The sequence below is a fragment of the Leptosomus discolor genome, chromosome 1, assembly GCF_034619465.1.
Source record: "Leptosomus discolor isolate bLepDis1 chromosome 1, bLepDis1.hap2, whole genome shotgun sequence".
In the NCBI taxonomy this organism is placed as follows: Eukaryota; Metazoa; Chordata; class Aves; order Leptosomiformes; family Leptosomidae; genus Leptosomus; species Leptosomus discolor.
This window is the reverse complement of record NC_141391.1, coordinates 81,318,738-81,333,432: the sequence shown is the minus strand read 5'-3', so window position 1 is coordinate 81,333,432 and position 14,695 is coordinate 81,318,738. Positions and strand designations below refer to the sequence as shown.

Here is a 14,695-nt window from a genome sequence, read left to right as displayed (position 1 = left end):
GCCTCAGTGCCTAGGAATATTCCCAGGCATGGTTAGTTTACTAATGTGGATGTAGCTGTAATGGGTTTCTGCATTACCCAGGGAACATAACCATCTGTAAGAATTTACATGTGTCATAAAATTAAAACCTAGATATTGAAAGATATCTCATGGAAGAAAACAGTCTTTGAAGAGAAGGACAATGGGCTTCTAAGAGCAAAATTGGAATTATGGCTGGGAACGGACAAATCTTGAGATTTAGCCAAGCACCTACTTTTTTTTTTTTTTTTCCTCTCTTAACCTGTCCAAAACACTATAAGCATTATTTCCTTTGGAATGTGGATTTCCTTCATAATGGGTAATTAATCCTCATGGCTTTATGTATTCACTTTACTGTACTATTACAATGCTTCTGTTCATAACATCTAAGCATTCTTCTCATAGGTATCTAGTGACAGTCGTGCCTTTGATAGCCTTTACTGGTATCTCTAGTCTCCTCCATCCTTCACTTTAAGCGTTATGGGTGTGGTGGAGGAGGAAGAGCAGCTGCAGAATGTATTTTTTCTGGCTATTTGATCAGAGAAATTCCTGTCTCCACTGTTTGGTTTTTTGCAAAGTCCAGAGAGTATATATTCCTGTTCTAGTCTTCACAACGTGAAAATCATAGCAATTGAGTAGATGGGACATCAAATATCAAAATCCCTTTCTATCAGTGGGATACTCACCAAACCTGGAGACCAATGCTCTAGTTCCAGGTAATTCATTCTACAAACAAATCCCCTTACACAGCTTGCTTCAGATTAGGTTGCGAACCTGCATTATATTCTTTCAGTGCTTTGAAGATTACATCAGGTTGCTGCCTAAACTACCGCTAATTGTTAGAAAAATGTATTGTTTGTATAACAAGGCTTGAAGAAAATACTTTGCCATGAATTGAGATTCGATTGTGCTAGGCACTTTACAAACACAACAAATGTGTTATTTCCTTCACTTAATAGTTAGTTTTTTATACGTATTTTTTAAGAAGCAGCAGATGGGTACAATCAGGCAGATGGGAAACCAGAAGAAAACTATGGACTGGGCAGCACAATATGGCTATTATAGAATCTTACAATTTGGTGTTCACACATCAGACTAACCGTGGTTTTCTTTTTTGAAGCATTACTTCGTAAAGGACAAACAGAACTGCAGCATACTGTAGATCTTGGGGAATCTCTCCCCCTTGTTTAATTGGTGCTGTAACATATAATTTTCCTGTAGATGATAGCTTACACTATTATTATACCAGACATCTCAAATGCTTCTTTGTGCAATGGCATAATCAGTCACTCAGCTCTCGTCCTTCAGTTTCATTTTCTTCTGTGCATTCTATGCCATTTCAGTCACGTAAGCCTCAGCAGGCACTCGCTGCTGCATTATCTGAAGGCTAACCGCACCACATAAAATCTGATCGAGATGCACGTGGATCTGAATTATTTGCATTTTCATGGCATTGCCATTAGTCTGCAGGAGACACAGCACCTGACTGTACTTTCTAACCATGCATGTATTTATTTACGTGCTTCCAAAACCAGTAGCAATGCTTAGGAGAGACCTGTTACACTGAAACGTAAAGCTTAATGGAAGGGACAGTACGAGGGTACTCCTCTATCTTAGCCACCCGACTGATGGTTCTGATTATTGTCCTCCTTGTTTACCTGAAGCTGCCTAAGATCCCACTGTCCCAGCGACCCATCTACCAGTGCTTAGCACCTCACATCAAAGTTAAACACCCACTGGTTGGTTCCTTGGTCACTGAAGTACACACTCGGGTTTATTAAAGTGTCCACCGTTTAAACTATGCATGCTAGGACTGTGAACCACAGATCCTAGGGAAGCAGTCCAGTATGGCAAGCACTGGCAGAGAGGTGAGTCAGACACTGGGAAGCAGTTATCAATGCTAAAGCCAACAGATGAGGTCCGAGCACCTACCCTTAGGAGTCTTTAACTCCCTATGTAATGAGTTGAGAGATGTAGGTACCTGCAGAGGGACAGAGCACTTGAGTAGATGCCTAATTTCAGCTGTGCAGATATTCTCCAGAATAAAGCAGCATCTTCACTTCATCTCAGGCGCCACCAGGTGACCCTAAAGAATAATTCTGTATGGTATCCTTTCTCCCCACCAATTTTCCTTTAGATAATAATGGGGGTGTGCTAACTGATCACCTGCAGACTGCTCTCCATAGAATTCAAATAAATACCATAATGGATAAGTTTACTATTAAAAAGTGTATTGTTTAGGATGACATGGCTAAAGGAGATCTATGGTATCAACAAATACAGTCCCTACATTTGAATGATCCTACATATGAGAGCTATTGATCTCAAGACAGCTCATGAAATTCTAATTAAGTTTGTCCCCACTATGGGAAAGCTCTTCCAGATTTTAGGAAACCTTCTTTGGATTTTCATCTTTAATAAGAAACCACCATGAAAACAATTTAATGAGGTTAACTAAATTATTTTTAGTTTTTGAGGTTTTCTTCACTATTAGGCCATGATCTAACATTTATGGGTAGTCAAAGCCCTTAGGCATACATTGAAAAATTAGAGTAGTAGTACAGGAGCACGTTCATTCAGGATTATTTGATGCTGATTCATAAATCATTCTGTAGGCAGTAACATTTCCTGTACATCACAGATTCTTTGCCTTCCCTTGATTCACTTTTTTTCCTTGAAAACATCCTCTCAGAGTTGGGCTGGGACAATGAATACCATATGCTACAGTTCTTCCACATTTGTCAATCCTAATTTTTATTTATTTATACATTAAATAAATCTTTTTATGGCTCGCTCAACTGTATGCTGGGAAGAAGACAATCTGTTTCAGATAATTGTTTCATACTTGCCTATTTTAACTGGAGACTGACCTTAAAGATCAAGACTTCCCTTCCTAACAGTAATCATTTGCTAGGGATAAGTAATACTGCCAAGCAACATTGCCTGAGACAGTAGAAAACTGAGTGGGTAGAGGAATGCAGTTAGCAGAAAATACAGCAAATGCATGGTACAGGAGCATGGCTGCTCTTACTGCTCTTGTCGGTATCATGCCATCACCCAGTGACCCTATCACAAACCAGAAGACCCACTGAGCCTATGGAAAAAAGTTTTTCATCCCCAAACCCTACATTTAGTTTTTTCAAATTCCACCACTATATCTGTTTAAAATTAATATGTGAAGATATTTAGTGCTACAGATGCGAAAAGTATTGTCAGGCCTGGACAATTCCGGAAATGAAGCATATTCAGCAAGATTCTGTTTTCTAAAAATCCAGTCTGTTGTCTGAAATGATTCTTTGGAAACTTGTCTTCACTCTCTTAGAGATCTTGTGCTGTTTATCCAACCTGGCATTTGTTTTTCCCATTTATCCTTTCCCATTTGCATTCTAATTCCTTGTTTTCATGTATTAAGTCAACAAAGTAAGAAGACTATTCTGATATCTTGCAAAAAGTTGGAAATAAAATAAGGACTCTCCTCTTCCTTGTAAGAAATGTGTTCTGATACGGCTAAGCAACTTCAAGTGATGAAGAACCATTTATGTCCTCTAACTGATATCAACTTTCCTCCACATTATCAGCTAGACTTCTTAAATTTAGCTTTCATTTTAAGGTTTAACTTTAAGCATGAACGAACACAGGTTCCAACAGTGTCTGTATATAGCTCTTGGGGTATGTTTACATTAACATTTTTGTTTGGTTCAAAAGTGCTTTTTGTAAGTCAGTCTCGTGACTGTCCCACCTACCATGCTTTTTTGGTTGTCATTGCTGAGCAGTCCTGCAGAACACAAACTAGACTCCTTTCCAATGACGCTAAACGAAAACATGGCCTCAAACCACTCCTTAATGTTCAGCTCCTCGGACAAAACTTGGTCCAGCCTGAACCCCCCCTTCCATCCCATACAAACAGCGGCGACATAAGGGCCTCACACAATAGTTTTGCTCTACAGATCTACTCCTGTTTGTGTACCAGGCTAATGCAGACATAGCCAAAGACCTCCCAATGTGAACCATTAACTAACAGCAGTAGGAGCAGATCACATAAACTTCAAATACTCGTGAAAATTATCCATGGTTCTTCTAAAAAACCTAAAAAAATTATTTATGTCTATCCAGGGCCACAGAGCACACATCTGAGATGTGCAAAAGCTTCGTATTCTGCGTCACCTTATAATGACTTAACTGCTACATAGGTACAGTACTGCTGAAAAAAACAGTTGCAGGCTGAAAAAACAGTGAAGAGCATACTCGTTCATCTCTAGGACACACTCGCAAGTTCTTGCATCTCTAAATACACTCTAATTGCAGCAGCTGGTTTCAGTGATGGTCTTACCCAGATGCTAGCAGGTCACTGACAGGGTTCCAGGCACAGATGAACACCTCTGATTCATGGCCCCGAAGGACTGTTGCTTTGTTAGGAGGAATTTCAACATCCCCGTCAATTTCCATTGGCTTTGAATGATTATCTGTAAGGAGATATATCAGAATAAGTAGTCTGCAAGATGCTGTTAGGTCTGCTTTAAAAAGAAGCTGGCTACCCATGGCCTAAAGCTTACAGCAACGTATACACTGTAAATAAAGTGTCACTGACCATATTACTCTATTTTCTTCCCTATGATGATTCAAATTTATGGTATTTCCTCAAAATGTAGAGCTTTCCAAAATATTTTGTATAAATGCACATAGCTTTTCTTCCAAAAATAGTTAGCACTTATTTTAGTTAGGTTTTTTTTGAAGCTGGCTTCATTGAAAAATTCTTACAGATTTATTAAAATAGCAGATTGCCACATTTGAGAAAGCTTTATGCTGTTCTTTTAAAAAAGCAACAGAAGTTTTCTTAAACAGTGTCCTGTAAGTAATATGTGTGCTACTCACAGATGAAGAATATACTGAGTAAGGGCCTCATTCCCTGAGCATGGCAGGGAAATGGTGAGTGATCACCTTCTCAAGGACATCATAATACAAGCAAAGGTACCAAACTGAGACATAAATATACTTATCCTGCACACTGTAATTCTGGGGTTCTTTAGACCGCAGTCTAAGTAACTTTGTTTTTAAAGCTCTTTTATTTCCTTAAGGAAAAAAAAAGTGAATTAAAAATGATGAATTTCTCTTAGCGGCAGCAATTCATTCCAATCTGCATCACGAACAATGTTTTCACTCCAGATTTTCATTGCTTCAGTATAAATCTTCCTCATTCAGCTCAAACTACACTTCCTGGCAGCAATGCAAGATTATTACCCTCTGCGAACAAGACACCAACTGAAGGCAGGTAGCTGAAACAGCAGACACCAGGTGTTGCACACAAGCGTGGCCCATTTCGCAAAAAGCACATCCAGGAGCGCATAGCTGGCAGGCTGGGGGAAAGGCAGCCTCATGTTAACTAATCAATGCCTTGGCCAGCTGATCTGCTCTGATTGACCAAAATGCAAGTTCTCTTTCCGGGTTATGTCTTTTAGTTAGTCATTCTTTAATCGACAGGCTTGCAAGTGGAGCAATTATGCTCCTCTATTGCCACGTGTTTATGGCATTTAAAATCAGCCATCTGCCCAGATACTCAAGCTCTGCTGAGCTGTTATTGCCCATCGGCTGGCAAAACAGATTGTGACGTTGCACAGCTGCCACTGGAAGGAAGATCTCCACATTTCTACCCTTACTCAGGCTTTCAAATACCCTGTTTTGCTGGGGCTAATTTATGCTGAGTCACACAAGTAGCACTTCTTGTATGTTTGCTTAGGTACCCTATTAACTATGTCTGTGCCATATCTATGCCACAGAAGGCATGGAATCCACATGTAATTCAATGAGTTGCATGCAACTGAGCATCAAAATTAGAAAACAACTAACAGTAGTTTCACAGCTCACATTTCTAACTCAAAATATCTGTTTTTTTAGCTACGTTTATTACCTACGGACCTTTTGCATAAAACTAAACATACTACGTAGAATCTACACCTATGCTGAGGCCCCATGTTAAGCACTGCCCTTGATAATTCCCTGTGTGTATAACTACTAAAATTAATACTGTCAAGATACACTAGTAGTTGAGATTTAGGCTCACACTTGCAGCTGGGAACTTTTGATACGATATTCTGAGCAATCAGGGCAATGAAGTGCAAAACACTATTAAAACCCACCAGAAGATATGAGTCTAGAACTCGTAATCCTCTATTTCTCGGCACAGCACAGAATCACCAGGTTTAAACCATATTTTCATAAGAAAAACAGCAGCATGGTAATGGTTATGCATTCATATGTCCCGTTCACAGTGTGAGCTGGAAGCTGGGGCTAAACCAAGAAGATCTTTCAAGCGTTTTAGTTTGAAAAATTTAAATGAGATGCTGCTCTTACCACATATGATCCTGCTGTTACCTGCGTGGCTCTAAAGGAAGAGCTGCTAAAACCGAATGACAGCTTGGAAGCAGCATTACTCCAAGGTCCCAGAGTCAGAAGGTGCTATCAGAGCAAGGCCATCTGATAGTTAGAAATATTTTTCGTTTCTACATGGCCAGATGGAGGAACCTAGATACACACTTTGAACGTTATTAACTGCTGTGAATAAAACCACAAATAGTTATGCTGTGTGACTGGCTGATACCTGCATTAGTACATGCAAAACTGATTGTCCTCTGGGAGCAATGAAATACCTGCAGGATTATTTTCTGTTGTCTTTCAGTAATGATTTTGACACTACAGCTTTGGTGGTTCAGGAGAAAAGGGAGGGAAAGATGAGGAGTCTTTCAGAACACATTGTATGTGTTTTCTTCCTATTTTCATCAGTAGTCAGGAAAGTTCATATTTAGAGTGTTACTGTTAAGCACAAAACCCAAAATGCCCCACTGAACAAACAGGACAGTTCATGCTTCTGCAATCCTGCTTCAGGCTCCTCTCAGATTCAAACAGACACTAGCAATATAAAACAGATACGATTATAACAACAAAAAACTGCAGAAACCCCTGAGCACAAGATGGCATCCTCATAAGAGTGCTGAGTTCCTTAAACAGCATGAGCTCTTGTGAGATCTGACCTCATCTGAAAATTTGGTTCTCGTATGGATGCAGCTACAGTGTGTGCATGGGGAATGAGAATAAATAGTTAAGTAAGATGCAGTAATCATCAAGAATAGGCTTTTTTTTTAAAAGCATCTTCAGAGCAGAAAGCTCTTGGATAAGATCTCATTTGCACAAAGAACGCCTCTGAGGGGGACTCTGAAAAAGAGGGCAGTTCTACCAAGTGCAACAGACCCTCATAGGTGAAAAACTTAAGTCTACAGGTCATATAGTGGAGGACCCTGCCCAAATGTTAACATAAATAATTTTCTAAAGGCTAGAAGATCTTTGGTTAAGTCTACGCTACATTCTTCTAATCTTTTTCCTCAAACGTATTAAAAATCCCAAATCACTGGACATTAAAAGTCATATTCCCCCAAACTATTACGATTAAGTTTTAAAAACGAAATAATTCTAACATACCAGTGAGTAATATTACCTCTATTTCCTCCAAATTAAAAAAAGATACATTTTTAATATCTTACCAGTGCTAACCCCATCTTTTCACAGAAAATGTGGGGTTTTTACTTAAATCTTTGACAGGCCTTTCTGTCAACCTGACGTTGGTTCTTTACGGCTGTAGTTGCAATAAAGGAACTAGGCTGAATCTTTTTTCCAGAGCTTTATTTTTCTTAAACCCACGCCAACCCTTGCAAATATAACGAAACAAATGACACTAAAAATATTTGAGTTGGAAAACAGTCCTAAGTTTGGCTCCATTTCTACATGCCAATCTTTATTTTTCCTACTAATTTTTAAAGTGACTCAAAGCTGAAAACATTATTCAGGAAGCAGCAAGAGAAGGAAATGATTTTATTTATTTAGTATTTGAACCTGCACCTCAAACTGTTGTTATTGTTAGGTTTTTTTTCTGTCTCTTCTTTAATCAAATCACCCTATCATATTATATTGGTAACATCACATACAAAAATGTATCATATTATATTAAAAATATTAACACTTTTTTGGGTAAGACTTACAATGTCAGGGAGAACTCCATGTCAGAATAAATGCAAACTAGGTAACTTCCCAAAGACAGGTCTTTCACCTGCTCCCCCCATCCTGCCTTTTTATGACAGGTTGATATAGGGGCGAATTCCAGGCTATGACTAAGGACTAGCACACTATCCACATCCGTCCCAGTATATGCCAGTTCTGTGGAATCTAACAACAGTGAAAATGAAGGTTTGGGAAGTTTCTCACACTTTCCCCTATCAGCAGTCTTTTCTACCCAGCAGGTCTCGCAGCTGTCACCTTAGCCATCTTACATGCAGTCCTAAACTTCTGCTTATCCATCCTAAACCTTTTGTCCTTATCTAAGCCATTTTACATCCTGTCCTAAACTTTTGTCCAATCCTATCCTAAACCTTTTGTCCTAAGCTAAGCTCTTGCCAGATCGTTCATCTTAGTCTATCCTAGACTAAACAGACTCTGAACATGGTGATAAGGGAAAAGGTAAGGCTGGATATACAGTTTGCCTCGCACAAGCAATTAAAAGGAAGGGTATGACCCTCTTCTTGTTTCATTAATGTGACTGTATTTTTCTAACTATACCACAAAAGAGGGAAATACAGTTGTAAGAGTGTTAATCAGATCCATGCAGTAAATTACCAGCTGGATTTGTCAGTCTTTATTTCTAGTGGTTTCTGATAATTACAGAGGCAGATCTCTTAGACATTTAAACAGGTCTGTTCAAGGGTGAGACTGCCAGTTTTGCAGTTCTGTGTGCAACTCCTGTGTATAATACTGTCTGCAGTTGTTCTACACCACCTTGCTGATATTCTCCGAATGCCTCAGACAGAAAGATTAGAAACCTCCCAAGGCAAGGGAGGAACACAGATCAGAGTCAGTTGTCCCTGGATTTCTCAGCAGCTTCTCTCCAAAGCCTCCTTCTCCTTAAACTGCCAAGCTTACCTTTTCACCCAGGATGACCAACTGGCACAACAGCAGCTGACAACAGCACATGCCAGCTGTCAGCTACTCCTTGAGGACTTTCTGTCTTCCCATTGCCACTGCTCAATTCACTTGTCTGCCTGGTAGGCTGCTTAGCCACAGTAATGCTTCAAAATTTGCTGTCTGGTAGTGTATCTCATCGGTTGACAGGTATCCTACCTCTGTGAAATCTTACTGGACAACACAGTGTCGTGTTCTTTCATCCTGCTCCAGACAGAGCTAGTGGATAATATTAAGTCATACAGGACTTCTCAACACTCCAAGAAAGGTCTGCAATTCTTCATGAAAATCTTTCTATTAAAAATTGCAAATTATTATTTTTTAATAATAAAATGGCAGATCTGAGAAATCAGGGCTTAGAGTGTGGTCATACATCTGAACTGATCTGCAAGGCCTTCCTTTTAGTAATATGATATTATGTGGGTTTATTCAGATCAGGAGGAAGTAAGTCTGAGCAGTTCTGTATTAGTTTCAGTTAATCAGTCTCCTACCTTAAGAATTTGGGTTTTTTGGTCCTAAGATAGGAAGGCATTCCCCCAAAATTTTCACAAATCAGTTGAAGGAGAGTGTCAACAAACAAAATGTCAGCGTTTGATACACTGAAAAGTGCTTTCATTTCCGTTTGCACCCCTTCACATACAAAATAAGTTCTATTTCAAAACAAAAGGTCAGTTAGAAGTAAAACATAAGCAATCCACAGTCTAAAATCAGATCAGTGTTTTCAAATTTTAAGAACTTTTTTACAATTGCTTTCTCAAATGAAAAAGGTAATTTAAATCATTGCAGTTTTACTGGGGAGAACTATCCTGTCTAACTGGAATTCTCTGAATAAAAACCTGGTTTGAAAGCATTTTTCTCACTGACACACAGAGGAATCTACTCAGATCAAAGAGAAGACGGAGACTGACAAAGTTATCTACACTGCAGAACAAATAAAGTCTGTTCGTGACTACAGTTGTGACCTGTTGCTTGTCTAAGCCAAAGAGCTGTTGGGGCTTCCTACAAAACCTGCCATGCACGTTCCTCTAGAATTTCCTCAGAAGGCAATGAGGCATTCAGGACTCATTTCAGAAGTTAACCAGTGCCCTCACATGGCATGCACACAGAAACCAGAACCATTAATCACATCTGCCCCACAATGTTAGCACAGTTGTCAAGATACACAAGCAGGTATGTCCACTCCTTGTTTTATATGTCTGACTTCAGATGTCTTAAGATACGAGTGCAGTCTGCTGCCACTACCAATAAACAAAGGCAAATTCAGAGCTCTTGAGAACTGACTGTTCCCACAGACTAAGGAAATCTTGGTAAGGTAGGACCTTCGATTAGATATCTGCAGTGGACTGTTATGACTAAGAACGTGCTATCAAATAAAAAGGTGAGGAACTCTTTCCTCTGTACCTTCGAGACAGGTTGGCTGGATCCAAGCTGGCTTCTGGGAACGGTCCTTGGCACATGTGACCCCCCCCCCATCCTGTGCTTGGCCATGCTGTTCAAGAATGGATAGCTGGTATAGGCCAAACTGTGCCAAGGACCATGCCAATAAGGCTACGGATGATCCTGTGCTTGGCCATGCTGTACACGGATGGACAGCTGGTATAGGCCAAACTGTGCCAAGGGCCGTGCCAAGGCTATGCACGATCACAGGACAGTTAGTGCTCTAGGCTACGCTCTGGCTGTGCTTCATTTACAGGGATACAGCTTGTAGGTCCCAGCCTCTCCATCCATTTCCCTCCTAGCCTGGACAAAATGACCAAGTGGGGCTACAGCTTGTCCCAACTTCTATCAAATATCTAAAAGCACCTATAAAGATGATAATCTTAATGACGTCTGGATAGTCTGATCCAAGGAGAGAGCACACAGTTCCACTTCTTGATACTGTCTTCAGCTTCCAATTCTGAAGATACCTGAAGTGTTTAGATTCTGAGAGGACACCAGTGAAACACAGCATTGTGACGTGAACGTGATTTTTGCTCAGCAGCCTTTCTAGAAATATCCCGCACTCTTGAAATGATTCCCCTGAGTTCTACCGCCTTGCAGACCCCAACTAAGTTCAAGAATATTATTGAAACTCAAATTGCCCAGCAGTGGCAAGCAGCTGCATGGGTTGGCTTACTTATTGCATGTGCCCCATTCTCCTCTCCATTCACAGTGGCTTCTCCGTTCTTTGGTGTGTTCTGCTGGGAAACAGCAGTCGTCGTTGCTCCCGCTGTTGCTGCCGTTGCTGCCGCTGCTGCCGCTGCGCTGGCTTGTTGCTGAGCTAGTTTCTCTCTGAATGCTTGCTGTCGGGTCTGAACAACATCGGGCATCACCGCGTCTATCAGAGACAGCGATTCTATTGGCCTGCCGTCAAATACCGTACCATCCTGCAGGGAAAACGAGCAGAAGTGAAACTGCAAGTTTAGGATCTTCACCATTGTGGTGATGATATATCATGAGGTCATGATATAAAGAAACAAAACGACACCGTGTGAAGATACTGCACTTTAACTTGACCAACAGTGCCACATTACAATGGACCACCTCCCTCTCAGATCCGTGACGGTGGCACTCACGTTCCACTTAGAAATATGTTTGGTGAACAAGTAATTTCTTGGAATTTTATAGGAAATTCAGGCATATAAGCTCTTTACATATGCAAAAAAATTATGCTGTGGAAAAAAAAAGGTCTGATTGATGACAGAATGTTTCTCTTTGTTTTGTATTTGGAAAAAAAGTCATGACTAAAGCCATGACAAAGGCAAAGGGACTTTGGTTGAATTGTTTGTCCTCCTGCACTTGCAGGGTCATACGAATGGAAGCAGCTGACGAATAGTGAACCTCAGCCAAAACAAGACGTATGCACTAATTCAGTGGTTTCTTACACAGCATTCCATTAGCCCAGCACCACCAGTTGTAGCTGATTGTACAGGACTGCTTTACCATTATTTTTCCTTTATTCTGCCAGTTTTAGTCATTTTGATTTCTGTGAATTTGGCTTCAGGTTTAACAACCAACCAAGTTAACCTTTAAGGGCTGTTTTTTAAGACTTAATAGAGACCCAGGTCAACAACTGCTATATCTATTTAGCTTTGCTTCACTTTCACTTTCCTGTTATCTTAAATACAGGAAAAAGGTTTTAGTAGCATCCGTAAAGTGCCATTTTACCGATCATCTGTAAACTCCCTTAATTCTTTGAAATAATCAAGACCCAGCAGTGAGAGATTTGTGTTTGTGGAATAGCAGATAAGATTAGGATAGGGACAGATGAAGTAGCTGGGAAACAATATAATTTTCAATAGACAACAATAATAAAGAAAAATAGCCATTTGGCTGACTAATATGCTTCTGTTGGACTAGTCATTGAATTACCCCTTACAATTACAATATTAAGATAATACATATTTGTTTCCTCTTAGGGAAGAAAAAGGAGGAAAGAATCATTAGAGAAGAAAAATATAAGCTCTCTTTCTCCTCAACATTTTTTATGTAAATGTCTCTACTGACATTTATTTGAATCCTGGCTCAAATCCTTGCTACACAACGAAAAAAATGTTTCCAATGGATTTTGGCATCTTACATTTTTAACTGTAAAACTGCTCACTGGACTATTTCCATGACTGTTGATCACAAACAATACTTAAATTTTATACATATTAGTGTACAGACTCATTGCTGCTCTTAGGTAACATACAACTGAGATGTGACACACAGAGAAGCATACATGTAGCCCTTACTGGCATTCAGATGTAGCATGAATGGCCTTCGCTTTGCTGTAATGTACAAAACAGCACGTATTTGAACAGAATCAAACCATGATGAGAGCAACATAAATCTTAATGGTGACAACACACATACTTTTAGACTATTCTCTCATCTGAGGCCAATTTGGAAGCTGGATGCACAGGAGCAGAACCCTACAGCTGCCGTACGACCTGAACTGATAGGTGCTGTTCATGGCTGGAAGTTTCTAACTGTGTACCTCCAATTGCAGACACAGGGCAAAATGTTAAGTAGCAGCAAATCGAGATGGATTCCTAACACTGGTTTGTTATTACAATTGCATCAAAGTGCAGCTTGGCATGAATGTCAAATGTCATTGCCCTGATTAAAAACTAACACATAAACAACTCTTAAACGCTGTATCGAGACATAAAAAGAAAACCACACACAACATCAGCGATAAAAACAAACGAGTTTCCAAACTACAAATCGCAAACCAACATTTCCTCTATTTTATATTCCTTTGTTCTCACCCATGCTGTTCACATGCTACATTCAGCTATAGAGGAAAAAGCAATAGCTTTTTATGTATTAATATTTTTTACAGATCCCTGTCAAATATGAATATCTATGGTAAATATTTTGTATTGCAGAACTTGCTTATCTGTCATGCTTCACTCCCTCTCAAAGCATCACACCTTTAGGCTCGGCAGAGCAAAAATGCTGGCTTTTCCCACATCCCCTCTTTGTTTCCCCTGGCAGTTCAAAGAGAACAGAGAGACTTTGTGGCTGCACATACAATCCCCACAGACAACCAGTGCCTCAGCCAGGGTCAGAATTTACACACAACCGTTTCACCATGTACATGAGAGGACGATGCCTGGTCATACGTGATCTGAGCCAAAGCCACTGAATTCAGACAGAACGTCTCCAGTGACCTCCGTGGATTTCTGATCGGGCTTCTCAGGGCTTGCAGGCAGCGCTGCCTGTTAGCAGGTGCCAGGGAGTGAAGTTCTAACCTACGCTGCAGGCTTTTCCTGCCAAATTCTGCGGTGACCTTGAAAACGCAAAGCTGTAAACACAGACGCATTTTCTTGTTTGCTGCAAGAATCTGCGCACCCCGGATTTGTTGACTGGGGCAGTGGAAACACCATAAAATCCACTTAAGCAGCGCAAAGGTGGCCTCAATGGCACAGCTAAAAACTGAAATACGTTTGTACCTCAGAGCTTTTCATCTCTCTGCTGGGGGTGGGGCACAGCATGAGGAACAAAACGAAACCAGATCAAGAGAAGCCGTGGAGCGGTGGCTTGGGTCTCCAGGCTGTTAGGACGTGTCGTTTTGCAAGCCCCGGCATGAAGGTCAGCGGTGTGAGGGGTGCTGGCGGTGGCGGGGGCACGGGGGTACTTACTTCGTTGATGCTGATCTCAGCCTCCACATACTGGAGCCCCTTCTGGAGGATGGAGATGAGTGCGGCAGGTGGCACTAGTGTTCCGTTGATGTTGGACTGGCTGATGTGGCTCTCGATACCGAAGGTGAAGGCCGAGTGGGAGAAACCTGAGAGCAGGAAAAGGAAGCCATGACATGAAATCTAAACGCACCAGCCAGCTACACCTTCACGGTCTAAAAATAATTCTGCTCCGAGATCTGAGAGACGCTGCCGCGTAGGCAGAAGGACGTGGGCTGGCTGCACGGAGCCAGGGAGGTTAACCAGAGCCATCCTGACCACCCTGCCATCGTCACCCCATCCCCCTCCCCTGTGTGCTGCACGTATAGGGGAAGCCGTATAGAAATGGAAATGCACGCAGAGAAAAACAACCAGAGAACTGCACTAACTGAAAACAAAACCAAACACATAAAACCCCAGAAATTGCCACAAGGGCAAGCCCAGCTGGAAAAAGTGCCTCAAATCTTCATTTCCCTTGCTGCGTTTCAGTGTTGGTGTTCGCTGAAGCGAAATACTTACATCCCTATCAG

At 40.9% G+C, this 14,695-nt stretch overlaps 1 protein-coding gene across 1 annotated transcript in view; it reads right to left on the bottom strand.

The window, feature by feature from the left end:
• The window catches only part of TBL1X (transducin beta like 1 X-linked), a 59,853-nt gene that overhangs the window by 28,156 nt on the left and 17,002 nt on the right, over positions 1–14,695 (bottom strand). Inside the window, exons 2-4 of the mRNA XM_009949420.2 lie at positions 14,130–14,275; positions 11,135–11,384; positions 4,349–4,481 (exon numbers count right to left, since the gene is read on the bottom strand). Of these exons, the coding sequence (XP_009947722.1) occupies positions 4,349–4,481; positions 11,135–11,384; positions 14,130–14,275 (529 nt within the window). The remainder of the gene's footprint in view (positions 1–4,348; positions 4,482–11,134; positions 11,385–14,129; positions 14,276–14,695) is intronic.